Genomic DNA, 17281 nt, shown 5'->3' with positions numbered 1-17281 from the left:
CCACAGATTGTTAGGCAGAGAGACAAAATGGTGATCTGCCTATGTAAACAAGGCAGATTGCCGTTTTGACAGGAGGGAATAAATGGAATTTGTGTCTCTGCAAAGCAGGGAATAAATTCCATCTCTTCCCCTAGTAAAAGCAGCTCAGAAAGTTTAGTAAAACACTGGCTAGACACACACATGTGCCTACAACCCTTTGATCATCTCTGATGTTAACCCCTTCCCAGCCAGTGTCATTAGTGCAGTGACAGTGCATGTTTTTATCACTGATCACTGTATTAGTGTTACTGGTCCGCAAACAGTGATAAAAGTGTGAGTTAGCGTCAGAATGTCTGCCGCAATATTGCAGTCTTGCTATAAGTTGCTGATCACCGCCTTAACTAGTAAAAATCTCATAGTTTGTGGACTATAATTTTTGCGCAAACCAATCAACATACACTTATTGTGATTTTTGTAGCAGAATACATATTCACTTAAATTTATGAAAAAAATAGTTTTTTGTTTCAATTATTTTTATTGAATTTTTATACACATAAAAACAAAAATATTAATTTCACAACCATATAAAAATATATATAGGCATATACGGGGCGGACTGACCATTTGGCCACTCGGACACTGCCCGAGGGCCCCGGCCACTACGGGGCCCCATAAGAGTTGCCAGCCTCAGTAAAAGCAGGGACAGTATGTAAAAAATCTGTGTTTTTTTTACATCTGTCTCTGAAATGTCCCTTACCGACATCCCTTTGGTCTAAAAATCCCGAGATCATAGCTGCCCCACCTCTCCAGTACCTTTTAAGCCAATAGAAACATGTCTGCGTATACTGTGTGATTGTATACTGTGTTTGTGTATACTGTGTGGCCCCATAATCTCTGATTGCCTGGGGGCTCTATAATCTCCTATTGCCCGGGGGCCCCATGAGTTGTCAGCATATACATACACATACATAATACACAAAACATAAAACACAATTAACACAGACATTAATCTATATCATAATATACTCCCTCAGTAAAAAGTGTTAGCTGGAGTTTGACTTCAATTTCTTAGTGTCTGCTAGTACATTTAACACTTCCTCCCCCCCCCCCCCCATTTTAACAATGGTGCTGTCCAAAGGTGTCCCTGTTCTGAGGCACTCTAATCAGGAGGTGTATTATTGGCCAGTTCACCAGGTGAAAAGAAAACTAATGCAGCCACCACATATAAAAATCGTTAAGCTGTAATTTGTATTCTTCTTCTTCTTCTTCTTCATCTTATTATTATTATTATTATTATTATTATCATTATTATTATTATCATTATTATTATTATTCACTACGTTTTTTGTTTTGGGTTTAATACTGGTTTAAAATCTTTAAATCTTAAAAAAAAATAGGTATGTCTTAATATATAGCATTCAATGATTTTGGAAATCTTAAAATTTTGAAGGAACGGGTATTCACTTACAGGGAAAGCCACCACAGAAGTGAAAACCTAAAAATAGATTTATTACCAGCAAATAATAAATAACGTCAAACAGCCATTTTTTATTCGTTATTTTTACACTTTCCTGGAAGTTAAACTGTTTCACAGTTCTGTCATTCCCCGGGGCCTGTTTGGCCGTGTCTCTGGTAAACTCCAGCTCCTAATATATTACATGACAAAGTGAGGTCATTATTCACAACCATTTGGCACTTACCACCTTTTTCTATATCAGGAGAGATCTATTTTATGTGTTATATTGTAGATTTGATACAGAGAAGGCTGACAGTACTTAGAAAGGCTTGCGGGTCACTAGGAAAGTCTTAGTTGGAATCACAGGGAAAATGGTGTAGTGGAAAGCAAAGTATTCCAACTCTTGGCCTGCTGTGCGGTAGAAAAGTACTGACAATTATCATTTTTAATGGAAACTTGTACTGGGATAAATATATAGCCTGCCAGGGGTGACCTTCTTCTGCAAATACTAGCTGCCTGGATACCGCTGGCTTCAATACTTTCTGTGTCACTCACCCAGAATAAGTATGCAACCAGTGAAATTACAACACTTGATCTGTACACTTGTTCCTGGTAAGCATCTCAACATTGTTAACGCCATTGGCTTAGCTTAACCCCTTCACCTCTAAGGGTAAAGCAAATATTAATGCCTAAGGACAATTTTGCTATATGTTAGTAAAACTGTATATATTATCACAACTACTCTGTGCATCCAGGTGGATTAAAACTTTTTTTTTTTTTTACAGGACAAATTGGGCTTTCTATTGGTAGTAAATGGTTATGGATATCTTTTGATTTTTTTTCTTCTATTATCAAATGAGAACTTACCCAAAATAGTAAAAAAATAAATTATATATATATATATATATATATATATATATATATATATATATATAAAAAAAAAGTTATACGAACAATTCATCAATATATACGAGAATATCAGTATAAAAACAGCGCTTATTTTTATAAAAAAAAGTCCTTTGTAGAAGTCATAATAAACAAAAAAATCACTAGACAGTTCCAAAATGTGCAGATAAAGTGCCTATAGTGATCTAATCAACGTTGTAAGGTGATCAAAGGTGCTGCCAAACTTTCTTCCACCATAAACCGGGAGTGCTTCACCACATGCGATGCGTACCCCCCTCGGGGGTTAAACTCACCAGACACTGCTGATAAGATAAGCCTTAAGGAGTGATCACTTCAATGGATATAGTAATATTCATATATATCCCCCTTTAGCGTTGCAGTCACAAGTGGTCCTCCAAGTATATCATAGAAATGAAACAGAATGTATACATAGCATAATACTGTTTTATTTTTTAAAAAGTTTGACACATATCAGCAAAGTCACCCACTTCAATATATGCGTACATTAACAAAGAGTAACATCAGCGTTAAAATCGTGTACTTCACCGAATTATCGATTCCAGAACCATTCACCAGTGTTCCCCTTAGGGCGTGGCCTACACGACGCTACCGGAAGTGAGGTGTGCGCTCCACCGCTAACCACGGACCAGGAAGTGATACCCAGTGCATACAGGGGAACACTGGTGAATGGTTCTGGAATCGATAATTCGGTGAAGTACACGATTTTAACGCTGATGTTACTCTTTGTTAATGTACGCATATATTGAAGTGGGTGACTTTGCTGATATGTGTCAAACTTTTTAAAAAATAAAACAGTATTATGCTATGTATACATTCTGTTTCATTTCTATGATATACTTGGAGGACCACTTGTGACTGCAACGCTAAAGGGGGATATATATGAATATTACTATATCCATTGAAGTGATCACTCCTTAAGGCTTATCTTATCAGCAGTGTCTGGTGAGTTTAACCCCCGAGGGGGGTACGCATCGCATGTGGTGAAGCACTCCCGGTTTATGGTGGAAGAAAGTTTGGCAGCACCTTTGATCACCTTACAACGTTGATTAGATCACTATAGGCACTTTATCTGCACATTTTGGAACTGTCTAGTGATTTTTTTGTTTATTATGACTTCTACAAAGGACTTTTTTCTATAAAAATAAGCGCTGTTTTTATACTGATATTCTCGTATATATTGATGAATTGTTCGTATAACTTTTTTTATATATTTTTATTATAAAATTTTTAATGGCTGCTACTATTGTCCGCTCTGCTGGGTTTTAATATACTCAGCAGTTACTATCAAGTATAGTGTGGTTCTAGCATTTATTACATATGCAGGTATCCGCTTGAAAGGAAGTGTATATGTGTATGTATATATATATGTATATATATATATATATACTCTTTTAATTACGTGTGTGCGTTCACTGTTTAAGGGGGCTCATATACGTGAGTATATATATATATATAATTTTGGGAGGTGTATGAAGGTCTTAGTTTGGCGCAGAGAGGTATATGATAGGCCGTTTTAAAGTATACCTGCTGTTGTTTATATATATATATATATATATATATATATTTATTATTATTATTATTATTATTATTTTAAATGTAGCTGTATATTTCTTGTTACTACCATAACCCACTGCCAAAGAACAACCCAAAATGTTCCTGCTCCTGACATTCATAGCAATACCACATATGTTATTTGTTGTTGGTACCTGTAGTACAGCCCATTACAGAAGCAATAATGCACATTTTTTTTGTCCTATGTAAAACACACTGGCACTAACTAACACTGACGCTAATTTAAAAAAGAAAAATCCTGCCCAAAATAACTTTGATCTAGGTATTTTGTCTTTATTTTATTTTTCATTATTTATTTATCTATTTTACACACACTTGTTTCCCTCTCTGCAGGGAAAAAGAAAGATACAAAGGGGGTTCTTTACGAAAGGCAAATCCACTTTGCACTACAAGTGCAAACTACAAGTGCATAGTTCACTTGAAATTGCACTGAAAATGCACTTGGAAGTGCAGTCGTTGTAAATCTTAGGGGTAGATCTGAAATGCTGTTTTTTATTTTCCTTGCATGTCCCCCTCGGATCTACAGCGACTGCACTTCCAAGTGCACTTTCAGTGCAATTTCAACTGAACTGTGCACTTGTAGTTTGCTTTTGTAGTGCAAAGTGGATTTGCCTTTAGTAAATAAACCCCAATGCATCTTTCCTCTCCATTCACAGAGAGAGAAACACAGGGGCGGGCTTCACAGTGACTGATCACTGCGGTAGCCAATTAGAGGCTATCACAGTGATCAGGTGACCCAGGATCGGTAGTTCCGGGTCCTTATCTTTAGTACAGGGCCCGGAGGTAGTCTCTGTGCTCCCAGCACAAAGGGAGATACGCATATATGTGGCCCCACGGAAAAAAAAAACCAGTGCAGTGGGGCCACATACATGTGTTACATCGACAGGAAGGGGTTAAAGGGACCCTGTCACCAACTTAAAAAAAATGCACGTTAAAAGCATGGAAAAACAAGTATTTTAAATGCTTACTTAATTTGTTTTTCCTTTCCTTTCCTTAAATAATTTTTTATTCACGTGCAGCATGATGAAATTTTCTAGTGAAATTGACGACTCCAGGAAGTGTCAGTTATCAAGCAGAGCCACAGTTCTCCTCCTTCCTGCCATAAGCCTACTATTCTGGGAGTGTCTATGTACTGTCTGTGCTGACCCTGCTCCTCCTTCCCTCACCTCCCCACATAACCTTTTGTGTACTGAGAGAACTGAACGGGTTTAGTCACAGCAGAACTGAACGTGATTAGTCACAGCAGAAGCTGATCAACAGTTGTCTGCCAATGGATGCCCACTGGCACCCGCTAATCAGAGAGGAGACAGACTGGGGTGAGCTCTGCCTATGTAAACAACACAGAGCTCTGTCGTGTCAGCGGGGGATGTGCTGGATTTTGTTTCCCTGCAAAACAAGTGTAGCGCCGGGCTCCTGAAGAGTTTTTGTCAATTTAAATTTTCCTAAGACCATAGTTGGGTTTTAGGGTTAATTGTAGTAAATTATGGTCTCAGTATCTGTTTGGCTGGACTGTATTGTGTTCTGCTTGGCCATAGGTGTGGGTGTCACCTTTGGCAGGCATTGGAACGCAGTTCGGTTGGACACATTGGGTGACAATCTTTTTGGGGAACCAATCAGTGGGTGCATTGTCTTGCTGTGTATTCTGGGAAATGTTACTTAAGGTACCTAGGTTTTGTGATTCAGGGGTTCCAGTCCAGAGGATTCTTTCTGACTGCCTGGTCCTGGTACCCCTGACCAGCCCCCAGAGGCCCTCATGGCCTGGGTTGCAGATTCCTCCATTTCTGAGTCTCTGGGCTGGCTAGCCCTAGGCACAGTAACTGGAAAGAGGGTTCCAAAGTGGTTCAGTGCCATCTCGGTTTTGGAGAGGCCCAGCAACTGAAAACGCGACCAGGGGAGGACTCTTCAGAAGAGGGCCCCACGCAAGGCTGGCTGCTCAGCAAGAGCCTGGAAGCTAAGCTGAAAAGGACACCAGGTGAATCCACACTCACACGGTATCGCCGGACTGGCTGCAAGATACTGGTACCGTTCTCTAATTTCATCCTTCAGTGTCAACCAAGTCTGTGGCAGAGACTTTTCATTTTAAAGTTCTACAACCAGGTCTGTGGCAGAGACTTTGCTTTATCTGAATCACCTGTCCGTTGCTAAATTCACCAAAAGGGGATTTTTCCGATAGTTATAATATCCAGTTGCGAATGGCTATTCCCTGGATTGCATAGAGAGAGACATTCGAGTGTCAGCAGTTCCAAGAGTACGTGAGCTTTTCTACCCATACCCTCTATTCCCTACTGAGAGACTGTGTTCTGTTCAATGCTTTGCAAATAAAAATCCCTAAAGTGGATCCAGTGTCAGTCTCTGTAGTTCGTTGGGCCATCTACCTCGGGAAACCCCTAGACACAGTCAAGGTGAAGAAGGTAACGGTAAGCCCAAAAATAACCAGCTGCTCCTTTGGGAGTCAGTGCTACACAAGGAATAAAATCCATCACATCCCTTAGTGAAAGCAGGGCGTTCCCAACCTGTGCCCAGCCAGTGTCATTAGTACAGTGACAGTGCATATTTTTAGCACTGATCACTATATTAGTATCACTGGTTCCCTCAAATGTCAAAAGTGTCAGTTTGTGAGAAAAAAAAAACCAACATGAATTTAATTCACAAAAATCACTGCATAACTGCACAATTGTAAGTTAAAGTAATGCAGTGTCCTATAGCGAAAAATGGCCTGGTCATGAAGGAGGGTAAATCTTCTGGAGGTCAAGTGGTTAATGCTCATGTAAAATAGTTTTACAGGTGATTATGTATTATGGTGCGATGCAGTGCCATTCATTCTGATTGGCATCCTGATGCACCATCCCTAGTGCAGCTGTGTAAGCATACCACCATGCTTGGCAACCCACAGTCATGCATTTTGTTATAAAAGAAGGGTCATGTCCAATTGAGGACACTGTGTGGTGTTTAGCAGCCTATTCAAAATGAATAGGCTGCCCTAATGTGATGTGCAGCATAGTACAGTGCACAAATGTAAATGGGCCCTATTATCTAATGTTTCCTGTGCAGTTGGTCATTTAGCTGTCCCTTGCCTTGCACGAAGGGAAAGGAATTGCTTCCATTCTTTCTTTTAAAAACAATTCAAGTCACACAAGGCCTCGTGTAAGCATCTGACAGAAGAAAAGTCTGTGTTTCCCTTCTAGCAATCATTTAATGTCTCCCTTACTTGTTGTATGCAGCCCTAGTAACGATGGAGAAATAGCTGTCTGCTAGGAGGAGAATGCACTGCTCTTCACTTAGGTACATCCTATAATCTATATAGTCATAGAAATGTTAGTTCATTTCCATTTCCATGTTGTACTTGTTATTCCCACTAGACAGACATGATTGTCCAATATCACTCTGGGCACTACACGCCAAGTTTGATGTTATTAAATTATAATACCAAAGACAGTGAGATCACTGAAACATAAGGAGATGTATTGTGTCTATGCCGGTATCCCCAGTGAGATTGTATTTCTTTTCCAGACACTCCTAGGCTCAGAGGGACTGCAAATAGTTAACAGGGAAAGGTCACTGCATGTTTTAACTACTGTTACGTCAGGTACTTGGACATCCCTAGAAATTAAGCTTGATTTGCTTCCATGTTTTGATATGTGAATATCTGCAGCTGGCTGATGATTTTGTTAAATTACAAATCACACAAATGTAAATCATAGTTCCTTTTTACAGACCATCGGGAGGAGGAAAGTACTGCCTGGGAGAGAGGAAACGCTACCGCTCCTGTAACACTGATGTAAGTACATATGACATTGCCCAGATATTTAAGTCACACATTGTATGCCTGGGCACACACAGTGGGCCTCAGCGTTTGTGGTATTTAACTTCTGTCTGAACCAGAGCAGCTGTAGATTGAAGTCTCGCTTATTGGCACCGCCTATCATGTGTGTAAGGCCAGTCCTGATAGCTTATCCATAGATGGCACTGTACTTGATCTTCAGTTTAAATTGAAAAATCTAGGGGTGATATTTGATGCTAGCTTAACCTTTGATCCACATGTACAACATGTTTCCAGAATGTCTTTTTTCCACTTGAGAAACATTGCTGGGCTGCATCTTTTGCTATCATACACTATAGCTGAAAAGCTGATCCATACATTTGTGTCTTCCCGACTTGACTACTGCGATGCTCTACTCGCTGGTGTACCTAAATCTGCTATTAATCGACTGTAATATGTTCAAAATTCTGCAGCCAGAATCCTGACTCGGTTTGGTACAAGTGATCATATTAAACCTATCCTGGAGTCCTTGTACGGGCTACCCGTCTGGTTTTGCATAAACTTTAAGATCCTCTTGCTCACCCTTAAGGCTCTTCGATGCTTGACACCCTATTATCTTTCTGAACTTTTATCACAATTTATCCCCCCCCCCCCCCCATAAGCTCTGCTCCTAAAATGTTGGTCTTCTGTGTGTAGCACCCTGGAGTTTAGGCAGGGTTGCTCCTCACAAATTTACTTGCCAGGAGTAGTTATCCTGGTTGATTGCTAGAGATCCATTGATTTTTACTTAAATGTGGCCTTATTGCACTTTTCTCTTCTACCACTAGGTGGCCAGGTACTTGGTGGTACTAGATATGAGAAAGGCAACCCAAGGTCAGGTTATGGGTATATGGGGTATCTCAACCAATGGGCAGGGGTTTTCTTGAATCCCTTGGCCTGCTGGGAGAGCCTATATTCTGGGGGAAACAGGTGATCTGTGTTCTGTGCCACCTGGATGGCTGTCTGGGTGGATGTGTGTCCTGTATTGCCTGGGCTTCTAGGCCTGAGATCGGGCCTGTCCCAGGCACATCTAGCTGCTAGGCTGTTTGAGGGGCCTATCCAGAAGCAAGAGAGCAGCGCAGGGTTGGTATTGTGGCTTGCAGTCCAACCAAAAGTGATGGTTCTGTTGGCCAGAGAACCTGTCAGTGGTTAGAGGTAGAGGGGAAGCTGTCACCACTTAGGGAATATCTGGCATATTACCAGGGACCACAGTTAATAACTGAAGCAGGTACCCGAGCAGCATTCTAGGGCTCTAGGGCTATGCAAACTTTGGCCTTTTTACTTTGGCTTATACAGGACATGGCACTGGTGGGCACCTTAATTATGGAAGAAAAAATGAATCATGTTATACAGTAGTGGTGGAGCATTAATCCATCCACTAAATTAGTGGCATTGTTTATTCCCACTGAGTACATTTTATACTCCCACTGGCCACAGTCCGACCCCCCTAATCTGAAGGACAGTAAACTGGCCCCCTGTTTAAAGATGTGGTAGACCCCTTCTATACAGAATAATGTACTCTGGGCTCCGGGCTCCGTAGTGTTTTAGTGGTGGGATAGAAAGGAAGCCAATTGGAAACATGGTTGATGTGAGTGGGTAGCTGGGGGTAGGCAGGTTTCTTCCCCACACTGATCCTTATGTCTTCCTCTGGCAGTATTTGACTGGGACTCCTAAGGCCCACCAGAGGAAAAGATAGGGATGGGTCACCTTTAAGCAGTAGCACAGTATGCACTAGCATAAAATTAGTGTGGTTTGGTGTCATTTGGCATTGTTATGGAGGTATGGTTAAACAGCAATGGCTAATTCATAGCCAGCATAGAAAAGAAGAGGATCAGTTTGAAAAAAATGTGCTTTTTCAGCAGAGGTTTTCCATTGTCAAGATACTTGACCCTATCCTTAGTCCACTGTTATACACACAGTCAGAGATTCCGACTCCAAAATCCGTCAGATTTTTTCAGACGGATTTTGACCCAAACCTGTCTTGCATATACACGGTCGCACAAAATTGTCAGAAAATCCAATCGTTCAGAACGCGGTGACGTAGAACACGTTCGATGGGACTATAAAGAGGGCAGTAGCCAATAGTTTCCGTCTCGTAATTTATTCTGAGCATGCATGGCACTTTGTCTGTCGGAATTGTCTACACACGATCGGAATTTAAACAAATGGATTTTGTTGAAAATTTTAGATCCTGCTCTCAAACTTTGTGTGTCGGAAATTCAGATGGAAAAAGTCAGATGGAGCCCACACACGGTCGGATTTTGCGACAACAAGATCCGATCGCACATTTTCCGTTGGAAAGTCCGACCGTGTGTACAGGGCATTACTGTTCACATATTGCAAGAAACTGGAAGAGATAGTTCACTTTTATCCAAAGCCCATCAGAAATTGCTCACAGCTAACACTGTCATAGGCTGCAAGCCTGTAGCACTAAACTGTCAGAGATTGCTCTCAGGTTCCATAATTAATTAGCGTTGTATAACAAGATTCATAACACAGTAACCTCAACTTCTATTGAGTATTAAATAGGCTCTTAAAGAGGCTTTTTTACTATATTAAGCAGTGACTGTGACATTTGCCAAGCCTTCCCTGCAGGTGAATTACTCACTGTTGTCTACAACACATGCTCCAGGAACATAGGAATGTTTGCTGAATGTAACATTTACTGCTTTATAGATATACCCCTTTAGCCTCTAACTTTTAGCCTTTACAGGATGATGGAAGTGTTATGGTGTGATATGGGATGCAGAGTGGCCTGTATTAGCCTGTACTGTATTTCTTAAATAACAGCTCAGCCATGAGCTGCATAGTTGTAATCCACATGACTGTTGAACCAAGAAATGTAATGCGATTTGTATGTTGACATCATGTTTGTATGTTGACATCATGTTTGTATGTTGTCATTATGCACATCAATTAGCATTGCTAACTAGGGTTGCACCGATACCATTTTTTTTATTGGCTAGTACGAGTACTGATATTTTTGCCCAAGAACTCGCCATTACTGATACTTTTGAAGTGTGATTTGTCAAATCACACTGCAAAGAATCTCATGCAATTTGTCAAATCACACTGCAAAGAATCTCATGCAATTTGTCAAATCACACTGCAAAGAATCTCATGCAATTTGAACAGGAATGCGGTGCAAATCCTGTCCGAATTGCATGCACTTTTCTGCACTGCTCCTGTGTGACACCAGGCTGAAGTCACTATGACAAGCCTGGGTTCACAAAGGAGCGGCTCGGTAAACTGCATGTGATTTAGACAGATCCTGTTCAAATCACATGCAATTCTTTGCAGCATGATTTGAGCTCATTCATTTTGTATGGTCTCAAATTGCACCAAAGGTATCGTAATCGGTAACAGCGAGTACTTGAGCACAAGTATCTGTGCTCATACTCGCCAATAAAAAAATGGTATCAGTGCAACCCCAGTTAGCAATGAAATTGTATGTGCATAATGTCATGTGGATTACAACTATGGGCACAAATTGCACCACAAAGGTATCCGTTTCAGGTATTGTAGCATTTGCATGAGTACTTGTTCAAATGCTTAGTATTGGTACCGATATGGGTATTTGTGCAACCCTATTGCTAACCTTTGGTCTTCAATTTATCTGTAATAGAGGGATTAGCAGAACAAATAATGGGTGGTGTAACACTGTAGTTCTTGACACTCTTTGGGGATATGTATATATAGATATTTAGAGACAAAATAATTATCTGCTGAAGATGTAGACAACTTTTTTCCAGCCTGGATGATAGCTCTTACTACCGGTGCTGAGTTGTTGCCCTTTTTGCACAGCTTTGTATATTACGCATGGGCAGTCCCTGTAGCTGGGGAGGTTTTCAAAGGTTTTCTGAGACTCTTGACACATACCTCCTAACTGTCCTTCTTTAGGAACCAAATACCCTCTGTCCCTCTATCCTCCTCAATTATCCCTCTTTTTAGTCTGATGTACAAATATCTATAAAATGTAGTATTCAACTATAAAAGTATTATTCTCCACCATCCTAATGTTCCTGCCCTCATTGTGGGAGACTTCAATATCTACCTAAGTTTTCAGTTAGATAGATTTACAGCGGCTCACCCTTGCAGGCCATCGGCCGGAGGTCCAACACCGTTTGCCAATCTTCTAGCGTTACATCCAGTTACTTGTTTACTAGGCGTGGTTGATGAGGAATTTTTTACCCCTCCAATCAATGTGGCAGTATTAAGATTACTGTATATTGTCCTCAAGCAGATCGCTCGTTTATGGCTATCACCGCATAGTCCAACAACAAAACAGTGGATTGAGCAGGTAAATACCATTCTTATTAAAGAAAAGCTAATGTATCAACATAGAAACACTGCTAATAAATTTTATAGATAATGGCAACCTTGGCTAGACGCCCCAGGCCTAGCGCCCTCCGAACTAGTCCTCAGTCGATCTCAAATGTAACCTCTTAGCTCCTTGAAAACCATTACTAATTACTCTCACCATAGTACAACAATTTATAGACTTTGGGTTTGATCAAGCAATTAAAGTTCAATCTAAGAATCCCCTCTCTCACTGGCTGGCTAACAGAGATAACCGCTATAATGCCTTGGGTCTTTGTTATGATAGAATTTCCAGTTACGGTAGTTTACCTTCCCATTTGAAGGTAGTTAGTTCTTCTACAGTATCTTGCTTATTTGACTATGATTTGACTATGATTGTGTCCTCTAATCTGTTGTCTGCTCATCGTTAGAGTGTACAGTGATAAAATCTGGGACGGGGTTCGTCTGTCATAAGTATTTTCTGCTATGACTGGAAATGACAAATCTTAGCTTTATGTACCCTGAACCATTTCATGTATAATATTCTGTTTTTAATGTATACGCTGACAATATTTTCTCATGTGCTATCCTTATTGTACATCTGACTTTGTGACACAATAAAACAACGGCCCAGTGGTGTAGTGGTTAGCACTCTCACCTAGCAGTAAGAAGGGTCACTGGTTCAAATCCCAACCATGACACTACCTGCCTAGAGTTTACATGTTCTCCCTGTGCCTGCGTGGGTTTCCTCTGGGTACTCTGGTTTCCTCCCACACTCCAAAGACATGCAGGTAGGTTAATTGGATTCTCTCCAAAATTGGCCCTAGCATATGAATGGGGACCTTGGATTGTGGGCTCCTTGGGGGTAGGGACTGATGTGAGTGTGCAATGTACAGGGATAGGGACAATCTTAGACATGCACTCAGGTTGAACTGGATGGACTGGTGTCTTTATTCAACCTTTTCTAACTATGAAACTATAAAAGCTTTTTTCTGATTTAAAAAAAAAGGTGTTATTCTGAACTAAACCTTCATCATATCTCTTAATTATCTTGTTTGCAATTTTGAAAAGCCGGTATAAAGGAAAAGTTATGGTAATAAAAAAACAATTCCGGATATAACCAATTATTTTTGTCATACACACGCTTATTGGTCTGCATAACTGATAGCGTAGCAGAGGTTTGTCCATTTGCTAAGTACATTGTACTAGAACATGTCCCTCTTTATCATCTCAGAAATTTGGGAGTTAAATTTGAGAGTTATGCAGTACATGATGGATGGATTACTCTGAACTGCTGTTTTTCTCAAACCATTTGTGCACAGTGTCAGCATCTATTATGCCTACAATCACTTTAAATGACAGAAGTCTGCTGATTGTGCTCATTTATCTCCCATCCGTCTAGGATAAACAAATTAATTTCCATTCTTCCCTAACTGCTTTTCATACATGAAAATGGCTTTACTCCTCCAGATCACCTGTTACGGTATCCTGGAAGGCTGTGCATTCTTTTTGGGCAATGTTAATTCATTTAGAAGACTTGTAATGCAGACTGTGAAAAATAGAACATGAAAAATGGTACTAGCAGCTGTTCGGTAGAAGGGAAATTATGTTCCATGCCACTCTGTGAACTTTGGTGGCCTGTGGGAGTATTCGAAAGCCTCCAGTATATTCCTGCTGATCACATATCTTACTCATAGTTGCATAACTAACTAACTAGGTTGAAAACAGGAACCTGTCTGTCAACTTCAACCTTTCACACACCAGCAGTGTAGGTTCAAAGAAAGGCAAATTCCTTCCGGAGCACATAAATGGCAGTTGTATTATTCCCCTGATTTAAAACATTCACATACTTTTCTTTTTTATTATGACTTTGGATGGAAAGCATCTAGACTAGTTTTACATCCTTTAATTGATTTTGGGATTACTATGTCATACCATGGGGCATTACAGAGCTTAAATAGTAGAGGAGCATTTAGTGCATTGCCCTTTTTGTGTGCTGATGCCCCCCCCCCCCCCCATCTTAACATTCTTGACAAGGCACACCTGTTCTCACTTCAATGAGATCTTTACTGTGTGGCCTGTATGGTGCTATACAGCCTCTACCTAAAAATGCTTGTTGCGCCTGGATCCTATTGCTGTATAATCTTCATTCAATTTAAAGTCATTCAAGTCTGTACTCTACACATCCATTCCTTTTCTAAAGTAGTGGTTCAAGGACAATGCACCAGGTCACTTTTAGGGGGAGCTGCACACAGAATTCATTATTTTTTTTACCTTAATGCAGAAAATGCACTAAGGCAAAAAACCTTCTACCTTTACAACCACTTTAATTTGCCCATGTTTGGCCTGTTTGCCTATTGAAGCACCCAAGATGCTCAGGTCCCAGGTACATAGGAAGCAAGGCCCCCCTTCCTCCTAAAATACTGTACCCTGCACATCTGCAGCCAGTCGCCAGGTCGAGGGAACATTGCTACCCCATGGGTAGTTTTGTCCTTGACCAACCTGCAGCATGTCCAAGGCTCATGGTCATGTAATGGGCAAACATAGAGTTTTGGAAAGGAAAGCATCAGTAGCAGAGGGGGTAAGCTACCAAGCAATCTGCTATTTTGAAAGGACTTAGTAGAAGATTGCTTTGTGGGATAGTGTATATGGGCATTTGTGACAGTTTGTGTTCGCCTTGCATTTACTGTGCCTTTGCATTGACATACACGGGGGAGTATAAGCAAAGCACAAACTGATCTTAGACTGACCTTAACTGATCTCATATGTCTGTGTACAGCAGTCGTAATAGTGATATCATTGGTGCCACAATTTTGGCTCAGTTTTAAAAGTGACAACCTTTGCTTTGCATAGGCAAATGTCTACACTGTCATTAAAATGTTAAAAACAAGCATTAGTGGTATAAACAATAAATCTATGAACTTATGTGTTAATGTCTAGGCTGGCTTACTTTTTAACGGTTTTGCCCAAAAGGAGTCATTACATCTTGTTGTTTCCTTTGCTGTGAAGCAAGGTCATACGTACCAAAAGCAGCATCATACTGCGCAGGGAACACAATGTTTTTATTGGTGGTGTGGTGTAATTCACAAATATTCAGACTGCACTTGGCATTTTAGTAGTTATACATATTTTTAAAATGTGCAATCGTTTCACCTTCCAAATTCTACAGCCTTGACAAGCTGCGGTAGGAAGCCGAATAAAAATAAGCTGTAATTACCAAGGCATTTGTTGGGTTATTGTATTTGTAATGTGTTGCAATAGTGATACAATAAGCTATCATTACAATGTAGCCACTAGCAGGCAGATGTAAGGATGCACGCAATACTTTGTAACTAGTATTTGCTTCAATAAACAAATGTGACACTGCATTGTAAGCCTTCACACTGGGGCTCTTCTAAATGCTTTTCTCCTGACAGTAGAAAAGCAGCTGCAAAAACGTTCCTAAGCCACGTTTTTTGAAACGCGTTTAGATGCGACAGGCGCTTCGGCGTTTATTTATTTTATTAGCCAGAATATTCATTTATTCTGGCCATTGAAAGGAAAAAAGGCTCAAGCGCTAAAAGCGCCTAGCATTAACGTGTGTTTAGACACGTTTACCCTCATTTAGGCGTATCAGGCATTCTTTTCTGACAAAACGCTCATCTCTTGAATGCACAGATGATGGAGGTTTTTTTCAGCCTCTAAACTCCTGTAACCGTCCATAGTAGTATTATGTATGTCAGGGCTGGATGGGAATTACAAACCAACCTGTTTATTGGAAATCAAGCTTTCTAGCAAAGTGTTTGTCACTGTTTTTGTGTGAGTATATTTGCCTTGCACCTGCAATCCAGACAGCCAACGGCATCACACTTACTAAGCTAAAATAAAAAAAAATAAAAAAGAAGAATATGACTTGCCCTATCAATTCTTCCGTGCGTTGAAGCAGAATCTTTTTTGCATCCAACATAGTTCTGGGGAAATTAGAAGCCTGCTCCCCTGCACCGCATTGTAGAACCTCCCACTGGCTGTTGAGGACTGTGAATATAAGTTATACTATAGATACTGATTACCCAGACTGTCTTTTCTTGTTGGGCTGTAACTTTCTTCACTCATTCTGTGCTTATAGTAAAGTTAGTGGCACATAACTCGAGATTCCTGCAGAATTTGTCCATATTTTATCGGTAGGTGGCCCCTACCCTGAAGGAGCCAAGTGGAAAATTGTCGGCTATCAGATGCAGTCACTGTTATGCAGACAGCTGTTTCTTGTGTATGGAGGAATAGTATTAGATGTATCCAGTTCAGCCCAGGAGCTGAAAAGGGGAAATCTATACATATATGGACAGTATTACTGATGCATGCACTGTCACTGCTCACCATTCTCGTGGCCTCCTCAAATGGTGACAGGACAGTGCATGCATCCTTGATCATGAGCCACTGGTATTGGGAAAAAAGGCAAGCTCCTCTGACCCTGTCCTGGTGCCATAGTCGTACAGGTACTCATTGATGGCCCTGTTCTGCGTGTGCAGCCGCTGCAGCATGGCCAACGTTGAGTTCCATCTGGTGGGCATGTCACATATTAGGTGGTTCTTGGGCAGGTTGTATTCCTTTTGGAGGTCAGCCAGCCAAGCACTGGCATTATATAACTGGTGGAAATGCACACAGACTTTCCTGGCCTGCCTCAGGCGATCCTGTAAGCCCGGGTACCTGCACAAGAACCGCTACACCACCAAATTAAGGACGTGAGCCAAACAGGGAACATGGGTGAAGTGTCCATGTCGGAGGGTGGAGAGGAGGTTGCTGCCATTGTCTCAAACCACCATTCTGCCTGAAGCTGGCGTGGCGTCAACCACCTCTGAGCCTGCCCCTTAAGAGCTGACAGAATCTCTGCCCCAGTGTGGCTCCTGTCCCCTAAGCACACCAGCTCAAGCACTGCATGGCATCTTTTTGCCTGAGTGCTTGCATAGCCCCTTGAACCCCTACGTAGCACCGCTGGTTCGGAGGACAAATCTATAGCGGAAGAGGCCATGGAGGAAGAAGAAGAGGAGGGGGTGGAGGAGAGAGGTGTGTCAGAATCACCACTAGTAGCATTTTGGAGGCAGGGTGGCGGAACAAGCTCCAACAATACTGCACCCTGTCCTGCATCCTTCCCATATATGGCAGCATTGTGCTAACTCCACACCTATGTGTTTCAGTAATGTGTGATAAAGATTATGAATGGCCTTCCAATGCACAAGTACAGTAGGTGGTAATGCATTTGTTGTTACAAGTTC

General features: G+C 41.0%; 1 protein-coding gene across 1 annotated transcript in view; it reads left to right on the top strand.

Moving 5' to 3' along the window:
* The window catches only part of ADAMTS6 (ADAM metallopeptidase with thrombospondin type 1 motif 6), a 441127-nt gene that overhangs the window by 323827 nt on the left and 100019 nt on the right, over positions 1-17281 (top strand). Inside the window, exon 14 of the mRNA XM_077462633.1 lies at positions 7649-7712. Coding sequence (XP_077318759.1) covers positions 7649-7712 — 64 coding nt within the window. The remainder of the gene's footprint in view (positions 1-7648; positions 7713-17281) is intronic.

Source organism: Lithobates pipiens, unplaced genomic scaffold (genome assembly GCF_037356315.1).
Source record: "Lithobates pipiens isolate NorthernLeopardFrog02 unplaced genomic scaffold, aLitPip1_a1.2 Scaffold_3, whole genome shotgun sequence".
Classification (NCBI taxonomy): domain Eukaryota; kingdom Metazoa; phylum Chordata; class Amphibia; order Anura; family Ranidae; genus Lithobates; species Lithobates pipiens.
Note: the sequence above shows the minus strand (reverse complement) of the source record. Positions and strands in the feature narration are given on the sequence as shown.